Source organism: Pseudorca crassidens, chromosome 2, assembly GCF_039906515.1.
Source record: "Pseudorca crassidens isolate mPseCra1 chromosome 2, mPseCra1.hap1, whole genome shotgun sequence".
Lineage (NCBI taxonomy): Eukaryota > Metazoa > Chordata > Mammalia > Artiodactyla > Delphinidae > Pseudorca > Pseudorca crassidens.
Window position 1 is genome coordinate 7,378,489 of NC_090297.1, and position 19,870 is coordinate 7,398,358.

The 19,870-nt window shown below is 44.1% G+C and overlaps 1 protein-coding gene across 8 annotated transcripts in view; it reads right to left on the reverse strand.

Moving 5' to 3' along the window:
- Window positions 1-19,870, reverse strand: part of LOC137215008 (beta-catenin-interacting protein 1) — a 151,823-nt gene that overhangs the window by 13,128 nt on the left and 118,825 nt on the right. For 5 of the 8 annotated variants that reach the window (XM_067719547.1, XM_067719515.1, XM_067719525.1 and 2 more), the window contains 7 exons: window positions 13,763-13,792; window positions 12,399-12,594; window positions 10,847-11,055; window positions 7,579-7,728; window positions 7,280-7,465; window positions 4,241-4,489; window positions 3,780-3,901 (listed from right to left, as the gene is read on the reverse strand). In XM_067719547.1, coding sequence (XP_067575648.1) covers window positions 3,780-3,901; window positions 4,241-4,489; window positions 7,280-7,465; window positions 7,579-7,728; window positions 10,847-11,055; window positions 12,399-12,594; window positions 13,763-13,792 — 1,142 coding nt within the window. The remainder of the gene's footprint in view (window positions 1-3,779; window positions 3,902-4,240; window positions 4,490-7,279; window positions 7,466-7,578; window positions 7,729-10,846; window positions 11,056-12,398; window positions 12,595-13,762; window positions 13,793-19,870) is intronic. The other 3 variants (XM_067719555.1, XM_067719530.1, XM_067719575.1) reach the window with 1 other exon arrangement.

Genomic DNA, 19,870 nt, shown 5'->3' on the forward strand with positions numbered 1-19,870 from the left:
AACAGACCAGAAACATCAAAATAAATGAAGAAATGACCAAAGATTATCCCCAAAAGAAAAGCAGCTGCTCTTGGTAAGTCTGAGGAAAAAATTCAAATCTCTAATATCGTATATATGTTTCTTATATACGCATAATGTATGTGTGTATAAATGTATAATCACATATTTCTAAATAAAGAAATTGCACAGGGCTTCCCTGGTGGCGCAGTGGTTGAGAGTCCGCCTGCCGATGCAGGGGACGCGGGTTCGTGCCGCGGTCCGGGAGGATCCCACATGCCGTGGAGCAGCTGGGCCCGTGAGCCATGGCCACTGAGCCTGCGCGTCCGGAGCCTGTGCTCCGCAGCGGGAGAGGCCACAGCAATGAGAGGCCCGCGTACCGAAAAAACAAAAACAACAACAACAACAAAACACTGCACAGTAATTCATTTTTGAGACAGATAAGCTCTTAATTTTAGTTTCTTTATTTAAAACAAGTTCTATAATATATGCTGCTTCAGAAAGTAATTTATATTACACCCCCAGTTTTTAAAATAGTATGGGTTTCTTGGGAAATACCATGAGCATATTCTGAGAAGAGAGTAGAATTAGTATAATTTTTTAATTTCCTTGAAAACACGGTGATTAGGGTAGTAAAACCCCAAACCCCAGACGACACCGACGACAATACTGGTGACAAGTGACTACATGAACGCTGAAACAAGTCGGGGGGAGGAAAGCAACAGGGCTTCTGATCCAGGTGATACCAGACTGTGCGAAGCCACGTTTTTAAAAAAATACTTTATGAAAACAACAGAAGGGAGAGATCAAACCCTAAAGTTAGGAAAAAAAAAAAAAAGTCATGCTTTTCAAAGTGTAGGAAAGCTAATTTCATGTAAAATTGAGGGGGGAAACATGATCACGACTCAATCCCAAAAAGTTTTTAAAAGAAAAAAAAAAAGACAACCAAAGGGAATAACCTCCCTTCAGATAATGAAACCATACCTGAAAGACATACCTAACAAAAGAGATGAAAATGCTAATCTGTTATTTCAAAACACGCTAAAAGACATGAGGAAAATGACAAAACAGAAGAACATAGTTTGTAATTAGAGCAACTCAGAAATGAGGTGACAAAGCACAGGAATGATTTAAACAAAAGGGAAAGATACAGAAAACAGGTAAAGAATATCAACAAAAGATAAGAGGAGTCCCCAGAGAGGAAAACCAAAGCAATAGAAGAGAATACTAAAAACTATAACAAAAACTTTCCTGAAATACCAAAACGTTTGAAACTAGATACTAAAAGGCATACCACATATTTGGGAAAACAGACCTAAGACAACCAAGACATATTCGTAAAATTAAATGACCTTAAAGAAAAGAAGAAGAAGGAAAAAAAAAAACACACATCCCATGGTCATCCAAACAAAAAGACTGAGTGTTTTCCTTTTCTTTTATTTTTTTGCGGTATGCGGGCCTCACACGGCTGTGGCCTCTCCCGTTGCGGAGCACAGGCTCCGGACGCGCAGGCTCAGCGGCCATGGCTCACGGGCCCAGCCGCTCCGCGGCATGTGGGATCTTCCCAGACTGGGGCACGAACCCGTGTCCCCTGCATCGCCAGGCGGACTCTCAACCACTGCGCCACCAGGGAAGCCCAAGACTGAGTGTTTTATAAAGGAAAGAAAATCAAGCTGTTGTCAGATTTTAACAGCAACATTTTACATCAGAACTCAATGGAGAGACAGATTTTCTGTTCTTGGAAATCTTACCTCGGAGCCAGAGATGTTATATCCAGCCAAAGTGACCTTCAGTATAAAGGCCACAGACAAACTATTAAAACAACACGTAAGAACTCAGGAATTAACTGTTTCCATGAGCCCTTCCTGAGAACACACTTCCTATGACCCAACTGACCAGAGATCAAGTGCCACAAGGGTGGTGACACTGACCACTGACGGCTGCTTAAATCACAAAGAGAAACAACCCGACGGAGCTTAAACAGATCAGAAACATGCAAACCCCATTCTGATCAAGTCTTTACAGCCCAGTCCCAATTTACAGGGTATAAGGAAGAGAGAGGAGTGTGGTAAATGACAGCACAGAGAGAGGAGCATGTTCTGTCACCAAAGAAACTCCAAGAGAGAAGAGGAAAATCTACAGATTAAAATAAACTCAAAAGATCTATCAGCCAATCCCAGTGTATGGCCCCTTATTTGGATCCCGATTCAAACAGACAAATTTGTAAACACGAAAACATCTATGAGACAATTTGAACAAAATATTCTTAATAGTGGAGGTAACAATGAAACAAGGTTGACCAAGAGCTGATAATTATTGAAGCCAGGGTGTGTGGAGTTGTTCCTTACACTAATCTGTCCACCTTTACCTATGTGTGAAATTTTCCATGATAAAGTTTCTAAAACATGTCATCAGAAGAAACTGACTATCTAAGTGTAGACTGTGGTTACTAAAACAGAACTATACCTAAAATGTCTACCTACATTGCAACATTTTTTTCTGTATGATACCTTTCTTAGTTTCTTGAAAAAACTGATGACAAAAGTTTCCGAGAAAGAAATGATCTATGTAAATAAAAACTGCACCAGTAAGAGATGAACACTGCCAACTTGACAGTCACTTCATCTTTCCACCATCACATACTTTTTTCCTTTCTCATATGTGCTCTTATGTATCTATCTTGTAACTGTGTCCGACAATGTTATATTTTACCAACTACAGGCACATATAACACTACTTCAGCTCTCATCCACAAACTCCACGAGGCAAATAAATTAAGCTCAGGTTTCCTTCTTGCCCCAATGCTAACTCACAAGAGGAAATGACCTGCTGTGATTTTAATGAAAAGGCTTTCTCAGTTTACAGCATCTCCTCATTTCCTGTAACACACTGATTCTTTGCACATGACACTTGATTTTTATCACAGCAACTGTTAGGAAATCAGCTTTGCAAAGATATGACATCATCACAAGAAGTATAATGTGCTCTAATGTTGAAACTATAAATTCCCACGAGCTAATAGTTCATGGGGTGTCTGAAAGATGTCAAGATTGCTGGTTCCTTGAATATTTAAAATATCCCATCGCACCCCCGAATCTGCTGAGGCACGCAGGGTCCTTGGCACAACTTGGGAGGCAAGGCCTTAAATAATAAACAAATACAAGGACCTCAATCCCAATTTTGAAGCAAGTGCTGCTTATCTCAATAAATTATAACACGATATTTGGGATTTGAAACATATCATTTCTTTATACAGGCACACCTTGGAGATATCACAGGTTTGGTTCCAGACCACACCAATAAATCGAGTACCACCATAAAGCGAGTCTTACGAATTTATTTTCGTTTCCCAGTGCATATAAATTTATGTTTACACTATGCTGTGGTCTATTAAGTGTGCAACTGCCTTATGTCTAAAAAAATAACAGTGTACATACCTTCATTAAAAAATACTGCTAAAAAATGCTAACAGTATCTGACAAGGCAGGGTTGCCACAAGCCTTCAATTTATAAAAACTGCAATTATCTGTGGAGTGCAATAAAATGAGGTACGCCTGTATTAATATTTTATGTATAAAACACGTACAGGTAAAAAAACAAACTTAGGCTTTCAGTAACAAGGAGTTCAGTGGATTTAATTTGCTGTCCTATTAGCCACAGACACAAAAATCATAAAATCGTAAATAAACCCTGCCCATAAACAGCCGGTCCTGTTCACGGTCGCAGTGCCCGTTTAATCTCCCTGAAGAACACCCATAGCAGTGAGTTTTCCATGCACTCACCTGATTCAACTTCCAGTGGAATTCTGCAGGTTTGTATTTCTTCTCTTCTGAAGGATCCTGACGGAGGAGGAAAATAAGCCGGCAGCCGTGGACATAGAGTGAATAATGGTGTCGGTTCATATCTGCGAAGAGTAATTCTACTAGTAAACTGCCGACTTAAGACCCAAAGGAGAACTAAAAGCTATTTCTCGAATGGATCTTGAAGACACAGTTTTATCAGCACGGGTGAACTCTCCATGGTGGGCCAAGGCAGGGTTTAGGAAAAACTACGCTTGGGCTTTACTGAGAAGAGGGGCCCAATCCACTGAGTAAAGCTAGCAAACGCCCAGAGACCAGTGCAGTGTCTTGAGCACAGAACAACGTGTGTCACCAAGAGCGTGTGGGAGCCTTTAGGGTTAGAATAAGGGGCCCACCTCCAGGCACCGCTACAGCGGACGCCCCTTACAGCGAAGCTCACCCACCTGTTTTGTCTGAGCTGCAAAGGACCGTCTCCTTCTTCCTGCCAAACGGCCCGTGCCTCATCCACACAGAGATCGTAAAAGGCTCCCTGGGGTTGACGGAAACGACGCCATCTGGGACCCTCACCCCTTGAGTGCCATTGAACTCGAAGACCTGGTCGCTGTCGTGGCCATTGTCAGTGGGGAGGCCGATGGTCCAGTTCAAGGAGCCGCCCGGGGAAGGGAGCAGCTCAGCTGTGCCAGACGCAGCGCCTAAGCAACATGGAGACACTATGCATCATGCGACGAACTCAAAAGGGATAAGCATTTCAAAGCCACACTAAGGTACTGTCTTTGTTTGTTTTAAATTGAACTAGAGTTGATTTACAATGTTGTGTTAGTTTCAGGTGTAGAGCAAAGTGATTCAGTTATACATACATATATAAATATATACATTCTTTTTTTTACATTCTCTTCTGTTATAGGTTAGTACCTATAGCTCCCTGTGCTATACAATAGGTCCTTGTTTATCTATTTTATATATGGTAGTGTGTATATATTTATCCCAAAGTCCTAATTTATCCCTCCTCTCCCCACCTTTGGTAACCATAGTTTGTTTCCTATGTCTGTGAGTCTATTTCTGTTTTATAAATAAGTTCATTTGTATAATTTTTTTTAGATTCCACATATAAGTGATAGCATATGATATCTGTCTTTGTCTGACTTACTTCACTTAATATGATAATCTCTAGGTCCACCCATGTTGCTGCAAATGGCAATACTTCGTTCTTTCTTATGGCTGAGTAATATTCCACTGTGTGTGTGTGCGTGCGCACGCACGCGTGTGTGTATACATATACACACACACACACACACACACACACATATATACACATATACACATATCTTCTTTACCCATTCATCTGTCAATGGACAGTCAGGTGAGTTCCATGTCTTGGTTATTATAAACAGTGCTGCTATGAACACTGGGGTGCATGTATTAAGGTACCACTTTTATCTTAATGGTTACACAGTTTGCTAGTTCCAGTTTACTTTTCCTCAAAAATAAGGGTTTTTATTATTAAAAAGATTCATAAATAATAACCATGGATTTTTTTTTAAAGGAAGAAAAAAAGAGGAGTATAACCTTTAAAAACTGTGAATCACTATGTTGTACAGCAACTATACTTCAATAAAAAAATAAAGAAAAGAGAAAAAAAAAGAAGCATTACTTGTGATCCCACCCCAACATACCCACTATTAACATTTGGGTATAAACACTTCCAGTCCTTTCTTTATGAATGTACACATATTATTAAAATATGTATAATACGTATGAATATATGTCATAAAATATGTATAATATGAATATATTATAAAAGTGGAGTCCTGCTATGTAACACCTACATATATTCCCAGTAATATTCTTTATAGCATAATTTAAAATGTCTGAATAGCATTTCACTGTATAGAATTTGTGCTGTGATATATTTAACTGATCTGTCCTGTGCACACGGAGTTGTCCCTATTTTTTCTCTGTGACAAACCTTGCCTTGACGAGGACTTTTGTGTGTCTCCATGATTATTCCCTTAGGATAAACTCCTAGAAATGGGATACTAAGCCGAAGAACATGAAACGTTTTCACAACTTTTGTTACACATTGTCAGGCTCGATTTTCTTTTAAATTCATCCACAGAAGATTCTGCAACCTTTCACAGCCACTGGGCCCTTGACTTCTCTATTCCTAGGGGCAGCATGACTTGGCTGGGACAGCCTGGTCTTTTGAGTATCATACGATCTTGGTCCAAATCCCAGCTCGGCCACTTCCTAAAAGTGTGACCTTGGGCAAGCGACTCAGCCTCCCTCGGTCTCAACTAATTCTTCTGTAAAGACGAGGCCAATGCTACCACCTTTGTAAGCCTGATGGGAAGATTAAAGGAAATAACACATGTGGAAGGACCTAGCGTACAGTAAGCACTCAAATAGAAAATTCTTTCTACCTTTAAACTGTTCTGCTGAGAGAATGTTCATTTAATACCATAAAAAATAATGGCATTACGAGAAAGTACGTTTTTTACACTATACTTACATAGTATAAAATAGAAAATATTCCAGACCTCTTTACTTACATACATTTAGGTACATGATTATGAATATTTGGATTCAGAATCAGGATGAGCCACAGAGAATATACTTTTTCCCTTTTGCTTATTCTTCATATGACAATTGCCAATTATGAAAGAAAACTGGTTGCCTAAATCTACCTGTCATTATCACTTAGTGAAAAGACAGACGAGTACTGGAAAATGCTCCCTACGAAAGGCCCTTCCGAGCATCAAGAGGCCACTGAAGTTACTGGTGTTTTACCACCGGCCAAGCGGAACACTCCTCCTCAGCATCTTCCCCAAGAGGCATCCATACCTCACCTTTACCTCATTCAGACAGACCAGGAAAATATCCAAACTGACAGTGAAGATGGAGAACTAGCCTTGGGTCAGATCTGCGATCATTCTGTCTCTCAGCTGCTCCACACCTTGTTTGTGGGACATAAAGACTATAAATTCGATGCAGGTTTCCTTAGTTTCCATTTTCTACTTCACGTTTGCCAAAAGCTATTGCATTACCTATAGCTTTTTTTTCCTTCAGTCCTTACATAAACATCTCATTTCATTTAAATCTCACTCCATCCGCCTGCCGATGAAGGAGACACAGGTTCGTGCCCCGGTCCAGGAGGATCCCACATGCCGCGGAGCGGCTGGGCCCGTGAGCCATGGCCGCTGAGCCTGCGCGTCCGGAGCCTGTGCTCCACAATGGGAGAGGCCACAACAGTGAGAGGCCCGCGGACCGCGCAAAAAAAAAAAAAAAAAAGTTTGGGATTTAAAAGTGAGCAAAAAAAAAGCTCACTCCACTTATAGAATGCCTATTTTGATGATTCTCAATGCATGTTAGAGAAATACTTGCTTCAAATCAGTGGTTCTTAAAATGCACACACACACACACACACACACACACTCTTCTGAACAGACTTTTAGGGGTTCAGGGTCCCTCTCTCGCCTCCTTACCACAGAGCCGGTGGAGGGACTTCTCAGAGTAGGTGTCGCGGTCACAGCCCTTCCCTATGTGGCTGGTCTCCAGCTCCACCGTCACCTGCACTGAGGCCACCGATTCACCACATGTCTCCAGGTGGACGTTTGGGAAGAGCGCCAAAGCACCAGTGCCAGGCTCGTACTCGACCCTCTTGTTCCATCCTGTGTGGGCCCACACACAGATGGCGGGGGGGGAAGAAAACTCCTGTTAGGTCTCCGTGGTGAACAGATTTTCAGAGCAGGTGTGACAGCAGCAGAGAGACAGTGAGGCTCACCTTGCCACCCAGGGGTGCAGGTGGGCTTGATGCTGATCTTCACCAAAGCATCCTCTGTTGCCCTCTTCTTCCCGCAGTCGTAGGCCGTGACTGTCAGCTTGTACTGTTGCTCTTTCCTGGAGTTCAGCTTCTCTGTGTTTTTAATATAACCTTCCAAGAGGAAAAACAACAGTGAGAACCCAAACCCATTGTGCTTCTCTCTTCTGACTTTTTTTTTTTTAATTAACGTAGAGTTGATTATGTCAGTTTCAGGTGTACAGCAAAGTGATTCATATATATATATATATATATATATATATATATATATATTTTTTTTTTCCCCCGATTAATTTCAAACCCACTGTTTTTGACTTCTGTCGTCCTATGCTGAAACACAAAATGCACGTGTTTCAGCCCTGGAAACACTGACACAGAAATAAACTGATGCTTGAGGTAATTAACATTCATGCTTTCCTGAGCTTGAACGCACACTAAATCCACCTTGAAGGATTATTTAAGCAGAGGAATGAGCCTATAGAATTCAGCCTCCATTTATTCTTATAGTTGTATTTGGTTTTATATTTAAGATTTAATAGTTAACATGTAAGAGAATAAAAGAGACAAAATAATTCAAGTATTTCAAATATTAAATACAAGATGGAGGGCTTCCCTGGTGGCACAGTGGTTAAGAATCCGCCTGCCGATGCAGGGGACACAGGTTCGAGCCCTGGTCCAGGAAGATCCCACGTGCCGCGGAGCAACTAAGCCCGTGCGCCACAACTACTGAGCCTGCGCTCTAAAAGCTCACGTGCCACAACTACCGAAGTCTGTGCACCTAGAGCCCGTGCTCCGCAACAAGAGAAGCCACCGCAATGAGAAGCCCGCGCACCACAATGAAGGGTAGCCCCTGCTCGCCGCAACTAGAGAAAGCTGGCACGCAGCAACGAAGACCCAACACAGCCAGAAACAAAAACAAATAAATAAATAAATTTATAAAAATACAAGATGGAGCTGCATTAAATACTTCTTGCTAAAAGATTTACTTTGTTAGAGAGAGATTTCCTACCCTCAGCCAGTAGAACAGAAGCCTGCTTTTTGAACGTGAGTGCAAATGTCTGCAAAGTGTTTGCAATGTCCATCATTTCATCGAAGATTCTGGACTATGCATTAACAATGGAGACACCATAGCATCATCAAGAAGCCATAACCTAATAAAGAAGCTGCGCTCCAGAATAAGTTAATTCTAGTCAGTTACTAAGGATGGCGGGGTGTCTGGCAGCGAGGTATCAACCTTCATCTTCAAGACGAGGCAGAAAAGCCAACTCTGATGGAGAACAGAAAACGAAACTTACTAAGAGGCAGTCTCATTCGGATGCACGCTGACTGAAAGGTAGGGAGATAAAAAAATAAAAACACCTTAGGCGGGGGATTTTTATTAGATTTTGGTGGGAAAGTAGAGGATCACCCTGTAAGAGAACACAAGATTTGGTGCCAGAAAAGAGGCTTTCAGGGGACAGAGTAAAAACTTAAACATGACCTAAATAGACACTTCTCCAAAGACATAGATGGCCAAAAGGTACATGCATGAAAAGATGCTCAACATTGCTATTTATTAGAGAAATGCAAATCAAAACTACAATGAGGTATCATCTCACACCAGTCAGAATGGCCATCATCAGAAAGTCTACAAATAATAAATGCTGGAGAGGGTGTGGAGAAAAGGGAACCCTCCTACACTGTTGCTGGGAATGTAAATTGGTGCAGCCACTGTGGAGAACAGTATGGAGGGTCCTTAAAAAACTAAAAATAGAGCTACCATATGATCCAGCAATCCCACTCCTGGGCATATATCTGGAGAAAACCACAATTCAAAAAGATACAGTGCACCCCAATGTTCATTGCAACACTGTTTACAATAGCCAGGACATGGAAGCAACCTAAGTGTCCATCGACAGATGAATGGATAAATATGTGGTATATGTATACAAAGGAATATTACTCAGCCATAAAAAAGAATGAAATAATGCCATTTGCAGCAACATGGATGGACCTACCAGTTATCATACTAAGTGAAGTAAGCCAGACAGAGAAAGACAAACATCATGATATGCCTTAAATGTGGAATGTTTAAAAAAAATTATACAAATGAACTTACATACAAAACAGAAATAGACATAGAAAACAAACTTATGGTTACCAAAGGGGAAGGGGGGGAAATAAATTAGGAGATTGGGATAAACATATACACACTACTATATATAAAATAGGGCTTCCCTCGTGGCCCAGTGATTAAGAATCAGCCTGCCAGTGCAGGGGGCAAGGGTTTAAGCCCTGGTCCGGGAAGATCCCACGTGCCACGAAGCAACTAAGCCCATGTGCCACAACTACTGAGCCTGCGCTCTAGAGCCCATGAGCCACAACTACTGAGCCCACGTGCCACAACTACTGAAGCCTGCGTGCCTAGAGCCCGTGCTCCACAACAAGAGAAGCCACCGCAATGAGAAGCCTGCGCACTGCAATGAAGAGTAGCCCCTGCTCACCACAACTAGAGAAAGCCCACACACAGCAACAAAGTCCCAGAGCAGCCAAAAATAAATTAATTAATAAAAAAAAAAAAGTTAAAAAAAAAAAGATAACCAACAAGGACCTACTGTATAGCACAGGGAACTATAGTCAATATTTTGTAATAACACATAAGGGAAAAGAATCTGAAAAAATATATATATATATAAAACTGAATCACTTTGCAGTATGCCTGAAACTAACACAACACTGTAAATCAACTACACTTTAACTAAAAAACAAAACAACTTAAATGTGAGACAGACACACCAAGTTAGGTCTTGCTATGGACTGAATGTGTGTGTCCCCCCAAATTCTTAGGTTGAACTGTTGACTCTCAATGTGATGGCAGTAGGAGGTGGGGCCTCTGGGAGGTGATGAGGTTTAGACGAGGTCATGAGGGTGGAGCCCTCATGACGGGACTAGTGTCCTTACAAGAGAAAGAGACTAGAGCTTTCTCCCTGCCACGAGAGGACACAGCAAGAAGCAGGTCCTCACTGACGTTCGGCACCTTGATCTTGGACTTCTCAGCCTCCAGAACTGTGAAAGGTAAGTGTCTGCTGTTTCGGCCCCCCAGGTCTATGGTATTTTGTTAGAGCAGCCTGAACGGACTAACTGTGAGTTTCACCGAAGTGCAGACAAAGTTTGGGTTAGAAGCCGATTGGCACAGAGGGGCTGCCTACCCCATCTCCCCCGCAGTGAGGAAAGAACGCTCCTGGGTGCTCACCATCTTTGTCGACAGCAAATGGCACATCCGGGGTGACAATCTCATAGCTGCAAATCTGGCTGAACTGGGGGGAGCAGTCTGCGTCCACTGCCTCCACCCTCAGGATGCTGTCGTACTGCTTCCCCTCTACCACCGTGGCTTTGTAGGACTTCTCCTTGAATACAGGGGCATACTCGTTCACGTCGTTCACCTGAATATGGACAGTGGCTCTGGAAGAAGGGGGAAGGAGAAAGGCTGTGTGTTTTGCTTGTTTTTTTACCCCAAGAATAAAATTCCGCCCTATTCTTAAATTTCCTTTAACTTTTAAAGTTAAAATAGGAATCTGGTTGATTCTTCCAAGTCCTAGCGAGTAAGAGAGCTGGTACAAAGGCAGTAATATGAAATAAGAGACTTGGGATTTTCTTGACAATGTGTGGCAGGGCTGGCAGAAGGGAGATAAACTATATTAGACATCTGTTTGCTCTCCAATCAAAAAGTTAAAAATGTTTTGTTGCAAAATCTGGAAAAAAATTAGGAAGAAGGGTTAAGAAGTACAGATAGAAGATGGGAAATTATGAGCATTAAAACAAGTTCTGCCCTGCTTCTAAGGAATAGAGACCATCAGGAACCCACTGCTGGGATAGCATCCACTGCTGACCCAACAAATGAAGGACCTCTACTTGCCCTTCCTGGTTCCATGTCCCATCTCCCCAGCCCGGGCACAAGAAAACTAGGGCGTCATCAGACCAGGCTACAAACAGAAAACGGTCAGTCTCACGTGCTACTGACCAGGGTATGTTTCTGAATCAGACAAGGTCCCTGACTGAAATGAGGTCTTTTTCAGGGAAAATGATAATATCACATTTTGTAAAAAGGAAGAGGCAGGATTCACTGGCATGCAGCACTCCCACTGTTCACCAAGACCCTCCACACCCCAGTGCTACCCGTCCATCCTGACCCTCACAATGGGTTACACGACCTCACCTCACCTATGTGTCCTCCTTCCTTAGCCAATACACTAAGGAGAAACGGAGACACGACAAAATTAAATTTGCCTAATGTCGAAGGGCTAGTAAGTGGCGGAGAAAAGACTAGAAAAAGGCTAAATCCAAGTCTTGTTCAATCTTCTCCGTTACACCAGTAGTTCTCAACTGGCAGGAACGATGTGAACACACCCAGGATGGGGTGCAGAAGCCAGCTCTCTTCCACCAGCTCAAAAGCGTTTCATGCGTTTTAAATTTACAGGAAAAAAAAAAGATAAACGTAACAACAAAATACCTTCCTCTGGGTAAAAGAAGGCTTTTTGAATTTTCAATGTAAGGCCCTAGTTTCTTTACTAGAGTATCTGGTGGGATAAAATGACTCATTTATTCAACACCTACTATGTGCCAGGCACTTGCTGGGAGCCATACACAAGGGTAAACAGGATACCTGCCCTCAAAGAGCCTACAATCTCACTGGGGACAATTGGGAACTAGCCTCTGCCTCATGTTTCAAAAACAAGAAGTCTTGGGGCAGCGGCAACTGTCACCACTTTCCTTACACACACACGCTCTCCGTCCAGCTCACTTACTTATGAGACTTTTTCACGTTGGCCCCGTCAGGCCCCTTCCCGCAGTCGTAGGCCTGGATGGTGAAGGTGTAGTCCTTCTGGAGTTCACAGTCCAGTTTCTCTTTTGAGCGAATGATTCCCTCGCCAGTGGATTTATCCACCACTACTGCATCAAAGGGGACATTCTGCCCATGAATTTTAAATCCACAAATCTCACCTAGGGAGTCAAAACAGCACGGGTTAGAGTTTCCGCCACACAAACAAAGGGCACACTCCCCTCCTCCCCCAAAGAAAATAAACAACAACAATTTGGCAGCCAGGGGTTTAGGGGGTCTGTGAGCAAAGCAAGGGCACTTGTGCTTGGACAGGGGGTAAGTTCTGGGGCTTTAGTAAAAAGAAGCATGTTCTGGCTTTCCAAGCAACTTGTTTAAACTTTGCATCCATTCATGCAGGAATACAAAAGAGAAAGAGGAAAATATGGACAGGCATTTCACAGGAGTACTTGGGAGAGCTCCAGGGCGAAGCAGTGTCATTAGCAAACAGCCAGGGCCTGATAACACGGAGAAGCTGCCCAGCCACCTGGGAGGGCTGCGCAGCCATTTTGATTTGGACCAGAGAGGGGGCTAGAAAGCACAGTTAAGTGTTGAGAGAGGAAGAAGCAGTGAGGCATAGGTTCAGCACCATTATTACAGAAAGTCTGTCCAAAAAAAAAAAAAAATCGAAGAAACAAGTCTTCCTGTGCAATGAGCCTGGCTAAAATTAGGGAATCAAAACAAACTACTGAATGAGAAAACGGTAGAAATACCAACTTTTCAGGCATCCATTTCAACAGCTATCAGCTACAATTAAGATACAGTTTCCATTCTCGGGAGGGATTTGCTAGACTTGCCTTGTTTCGGACTTTATCCTATCGGACCTGAAAAAGAAGCCTGCCTGGGAACGTAAGCACATCCAAGTTGGTCTACAAGCTTATTTAGGAGTTAAAACCTAGGTTTCCATTCTGGCCCATGGGAGAATACATACAAATACTTTGATGTATGTATAAAACTTCACAGAGTATATTTCACATAAAAGTAAAACTGAACTCTTCCAAAATTACAACTAGTAGAAAATGGTTACAAAGTGAATCTCTTAAATCCAATTTTAAAAAAAGGAACAGGATTATCCTTATAGTTCAAATGGATGTCTGATTTCCAGATATTTCTAACCAAGGGTCTGGTTACATACAATTTCCATCAATATACTTAAAAATAGAAATAAAGTAGGAGAATAAATAGGGGTAAGAGAACATGACAGTTTCTTCTGTTTAAGGGCTGATTCCCAATTTTATAAACAAAGTTAGTGGGTTAATGTTCATAAGAGGCATAGAAAGAACCCTTTATCACCTTCTTTGGTGACTGTCACCTCAAAACTCTCTAAAGGGAGAAAAGATAAACCCATGTCAGTAATACAGGAAAGAAGGAAGCCGAAACAATAAGGAAAAAAAAAAAAGTCAAAGATGCACATATTACACAGAAAAGCTTGACATAATTTAACAACAAATTCGGTAGCCAGCTTTAGCAGAACTGCATCTTCAGTAACAAAACATCTCTATGAATCCAACTTACCACAGATTACTCTAGCCTAGTGATGAAATACCGCTATAAAGTCTCCTCACACCCTCAGGTGTCATGAGGATTTTTCTCTTCATGACTGCTTTGATGATAACGGTTTCTAAGTGAGTCTAGTTGTTATTTTACAGTTTTCGGATTTTCATTTTCAAGCTAAGTTCTCACTGGCTAGATTCTGGTAACTTTCAACTGGTCTTAGATTTAACAGAACAGTTGGAGGAAAGGGTTTGACTTTAACCCTTTGTTCTTGAGCTGAATAACAATGTGTTCTCACCTAAAGTACCCAACCAAGGCAACAAACACAAAGCCCTCTTCTAATGGAACATATACTTAAATGCGAACTGAAACCAGATTCGGTACTAACTGTAGCGATACTACAACGATCATGGCTTTTATTTTGTGAAAACAGCTCTTCTTCCAAGTCAATATAAATCCTGCTCACCTCACCCTGCGACCCCTACAGAGCAGAAACGAGAAGATCAGGAGTCCCTCTCCCGGGACGCAGCGTGGCCTCGCCGGGGAAACCATCCCTCCCACCAGAGGTTACACAGCCTCAATTCCCTGTTTTTTGTTTTTTGTTTTTTAATGGTTTTACCACATATTTGCATATCCCTCAACAGTGTTGTTTCATTTTGTTTATTTTTGAGTTTCAAAAAATGGCCATCATATGGTGTGCGATTTTTGTGACTTGCTTTTTCACTCGACCTTTTCCAACCGTGCGTGTCTGAGATGCCTTCGTCCTCGTTGGCGTATGCAGTCACATAGTTCACTCACTCTCACCAGCACGCACAGGGAGAACCCAGTGAGTTAAAACATAAGCGCTTAAAACATTGCCCGGCACAAAGCAAGCGCTCCGCAAACGTCTGCTGTCACTGTAATTATTTCCCATTGTGTGAACACACCGTAACTCCAGTGTTTTGCTGTGTATGAACAAGGCTATGGTGGGTCCTTCTGTCCTGCTTCCTGGGCACATACACAGGCTCTCTCCAGATCTGTGCTGCCCGGTACCGGAGCCACTAGCCACGTGGGGCTGCTAAAAACTGAACTAAAATTCATATTTTAGTGCGTGATATTAAAAATTCAGTTCCTCGGTCGCAGTGGCTGCATTTCAAGGGCTCAACGGGCACACGTGACTAGTAACTACTGAATGGAGACGTGGACAGGGAATCCCACCACCATCACAAGCTCTACGGGACAGCACTGCTCAGAGTGGTGGGGGAGGACACAGACCTACTAATATCTTGTCTAGGGCTGCTTTCCCCTCCCCCGATAGTGGCACAGCTGGGTCACTGCCAAAGAGACCCTGTGGGCTGCAAAGCCTCGAAATCTCACTACCAGCTTTTGACAGAAAGGCTGGCTGATCACTGCTCTGGAATCCACCATGAGCACAACAGCTGCGTCCAACTGTTTTCCAGAACGCTAAGTCACTAGCTTGCATTCACACTTTTCGGGTGTATACTAACACAGCACAGTACACGTTAAGGTACTAACACAGCACAGTACACGTTAAGGTACTAACACAGCACAGTACACGTTAAGGTACCAACACGGCATAGTACACGTTAAGGTACTAACACGGCATAGTACACGTTAAGGTACCAACACGGCATAGTACACGTTAAGGTACCAACACAGCATAGTACACGTTAAGGTAAATCAGGTTGCCCTGCTTGAATTCACAGGTAACGTCTCGGTTTTTGACTTGGAGTTTGCTGTTCCGAAGAGGAAACTGTGAGGCCGCCCCCCGTCGCTCACCGCGACGGCACGTGCTTTGCCGACAAGGCGGCTGTGTAGGGAAGTGAGATTTAAGACCCTGGGACGAAGCGTCTGACCTGGGTGATGCCGCCTACTTGGTGCATTGCTGAGTAAGAGTTTAAAGACACTCATCATTCAGGCAATGTCCTTGAGACTGTTTCTGAGATTATGAGGAGAGTGGAACTGTTTGCCAAAAGCTGAAACTCCCTCAGTCACTCCTTCAGGCTATCAGGCTAGGAGGAGGGGGAGGGAGGACTCCGAGGGTAGGAAAGCGCCGGGGTGTTTCCAGTCGATACTTCAGGTGTCCGGGGAAGGCTGCATTGATAAGGTAACGTCAGAGTAGAAACCAGAGGAAGCTAAGGGAGCAAACCACATGCTCATCTGGGGAAGAGTTCCACAGAGAGGCAACAGTGAGTGCAAAGGTCCTGAGGCAGACCTGGGCCTGGCCCGGCTCAGGAACAAGGAGGCGTGTGCTGCTCAGTGGCTGAGCACAGGGGAGGACAAAAGATGAGGTGAGATACAGACAAGCAACCTGAAGCTACGGCAGCTACTACACAATTGCTGCTTCTCCCCCAAGTGAGGAGGGCATGACTGGAGAGTTCTGAGCAGAGAAATAAATAAATATGGCTCATAGTCTGAAAGAATCCATCTGACTGCTGTGCCGAAAATACGTCTGTCAGAGGGCAAAGGTGGACACTGGAGTGACCCAGGCAGAGATGCTGAAGGACACAGCAGGGAGGACACGGGACGCTGGGAAGTGGTCAGATGGGTTTTGAAAGTAAGGCCAGGGCTGAGGGATTCTGAGTGAGAAACTGCAAAGGATGAAGTTGCCTTCAGCCGACATGGGGAGAAACCATGGAAGGAAGGTCCGGAGGGAGGAATGGGGGGTTGTACTTCCGCTTTGAACACGTGCCTCTACCACGATTTGTTACGGAATAACACCTCAAACGGATGATTATCAAATCTAAGAACAGACGTTATTCTGAAACTCATGTATTTCCAGGCTGCTCTCTAGAAGACAGGAACTATTTACAACGAGAACAGCAAAAACGTACATGTGTTACCTTCGCCACATACCCCACCGATTGTACCTAAGTCACTACTCAAATGGGCTACATCATTAGGACCTGGTGCCTCAGATCCACGGTGCTCATTACACAGCTAGGTCAACTGGGGCCTTTTGCCTGGAATGATTTAAAACCATCTCGCCGGCTGGCAGCCTGATGCAACAGGAGCAGCGTGAAGTTCACCCCGGGCAGACCTGGGCTTTCCGTACCACCTGCGTGGCCTTCGTGTCTCTGCTGGGTCTTCTAAGCCATCGTCTGCACACTGGCCAGTACACGCATTTCTCGGGGTCCATCTACTCGTCCAACCGGGGACCCCGATTCTAATGAGGAAGACGGATCCGACTGGAACAGGCGAGGGGCGAGTGAATGAGTGAAAGCGACTGCAGTATTTCAGATGAGATCTGATGAGGGCTAGACTAAGGCGGTGTCAGCAGGAAATATTTAAGGGATTTCAGGAGGATGGACAGGACTTTGCAGCCCACTGGGCAGAGAGAGTGAGAGGGTTGGGAGGAACGCCCGGGTTTTCAGCTGATGGTGCCCTTTAGGGAACTGAGGTGCAGAGAAAAGAGGAGAAGATTCACGAAAGAGGTGTTCGGCCTGTTTATCCCAAGCAAACTTCCCGCTTGTCTGTTTGTTGGAGGATTTTAAAGCCCCACATTAATCTCTTTCATCCACACAACATTCACTGGATGCAGATAAAGACCTTTCTCTTTAACATAACTACAAGCACATTACACAGCCCACAAAATGAACAATAATCCCTTGGATATTTTCATAGGGAGTATCCTACTGCCTCTCGTTCAGTTTATGATTGTCCTCCTCCAAACCAGGGACCAATTTCTGTCAATAATTCTCCTGGGAGCTGATCTTTCTAAACTTTCAAGTGGTCGTTGATTCATTCTTCTCCCCTCTCCTTCACACTTGTGCGTACAGTTCTAGTGACACACGTATGACCGTTACATACGTGTGGTTACGTGGGAGCCGCTTGTATCAGGTGGAGCTGCACCATGGTGATGACACAGAAAGTGCACCTCTGCCCTCTGCATCCTCAGGCTGCTCTCCCAGACTCAGCCTTCTCCCAACCTCAGCAAAGAAGGACCCCTCAAAATCACCTCTCGTATTGTTTTCTTTCTGTCCTGTTCCTTCCCACTCAATCCAGACCACGTACCATTGCTCCGCTAGATGAATCCCGTCATATCTGAAATGCCCCACCAGGTTTCCTGGACGACCCCTCTAGCTGTGATGGCCTCAGAATGCACCAAACCCTCCCCTGTCTCTCTCCACTCTTCATTCCCTTTAGATCATCTAAAATAGTCAAAAGAATTTTTAAAAAGCAAAACATAAAAATATAACAATGGGTGAACGCAGCAAAGTAGAGATATGACTTCTCGCCATCCAGCTGCATCCAGGTTCTTGGCCGACAGTGTTTTCTCTTCTGTCCCTTTGGTTTCTGGCTGGCCTGGCATTCTTTCTCCATCTTCTTCCAAATCTGAATTTGGTCTCAAACTCTTCCCCAAACGAGAGGGGTGTCTCTAGAGCCTCTCCTGCAGCCTCACCAGCTCTGGTGCCGTCCTGCCCTCACACCACACTGCTAATGCAGATCGTGGGCGCCACTCCAACACTTAGGGCTCGGGGAAGCCCCTGGAGGTCCAGTGCTTAGGACTCCACGCTTTCACTGCAGGGGAAAGCAGGTTTGGCCCCTGGTCAGGGAATTGAGATCCCACAAGCCGTGACGCGGGGGAAAAAGAAAAAAAAAAAAAACCCACTTAGGGTCCTCTGGTGGCAACAGATATCCGTTCCAGCTAACTCAGCGAAAGGGCCTTCACTGAAGAGCCACTGGGAACTCATGGAATTGACTGCAGGCCAGAGAAAGGGACTTAGGAAACTGTCAGAAACCAAGGCAGCTTGAGAGACCAGCAAAGACGAGCCACAACAGTCCCAGAGCAAAATGGTCTGGACAGGAATGAATGTGACCACACCTGGTATCAGCGCCTTTGTCCCTCTGCTCGATATTCACATCCCAAGAGGGAGCATCCGGTCGGCCCTGCTAGGCTCATGCGTGTGCCTGGCTGGGGAAAGCAGGGTGATGGGTTGTACAGCCACCGACCTGGACCCGACAGGAAAGAGACCAGGGGCTGTTAAGGGAAAATGGACATTTCCTGAGCAGCAAGTGTCCACTACAACGTCCCCGCTAATCCAACTCTCCTCCCTAACCCACTTCTCTCTCCTTGGCGTCTCTCCACACCCACCAGCTGGACATCCAGGCTGACTCTTATTTATGGCGACTTTTGACTTCCTTGTTTACGGGTCCAGGCTTGTTTCTAGAACAAGCTCACGTGTGGCTCTAATCAGAACAGGTTTTCAAGATACCTTAAAAGTACAAAAAGCATACACCCAAGGGTTATGTCCTCCAAGCTCCTCAGACTACCGCAATGGTTCTCAAATTTCAGTGTGCCAAGAACTGCCTCAGAAGCTCGCTGAAAATGTAGTCTGCCAAGTCCCATTCCCAGAACTTCTGACTCAGCAGCTCTGAGGCAGAGCTCAGTAATCTAATAAGCACTGCCAGGTGGCTCCAATGCAGATGGGCTGCAGTGCGTACTTGAGAGACTGGCCCATCAGTGGTTTCCAAACCTCACGGGCTGGTTACAGATTTCTAAACTGTGCTCCTGCAAGTACAGACTCACACAGGCAAGAGTAGAACAGGGGAACCTGCACTCAACGGATGGGCCCCAGGACCATCTAGATGAATGTATTAGGTTAAGCCACATGAATATGCCATTTTTGTATGTTGAAAATGTCAAGATATTTGAGAAAATGGAATGTCAGGAATTTTACGTGATTCAGCCTGGTATAAGGCAGTAATCAGCTGAGTAGCCGTTTTAAATAAGTATGGATCCGATGTCAGGACACAAACTTGATTAGAAAACCACGTGCAAGGTAACACCCCGTCCATTCAACTTAACAACAGGAACCGTGCAGCCCTGAGCTCACTTCCAACCCTCTGCTCCTCCACAAGCCACACGAGCTAACTATTCGCCCACCTCTTTGGAAGCCCTGCCAG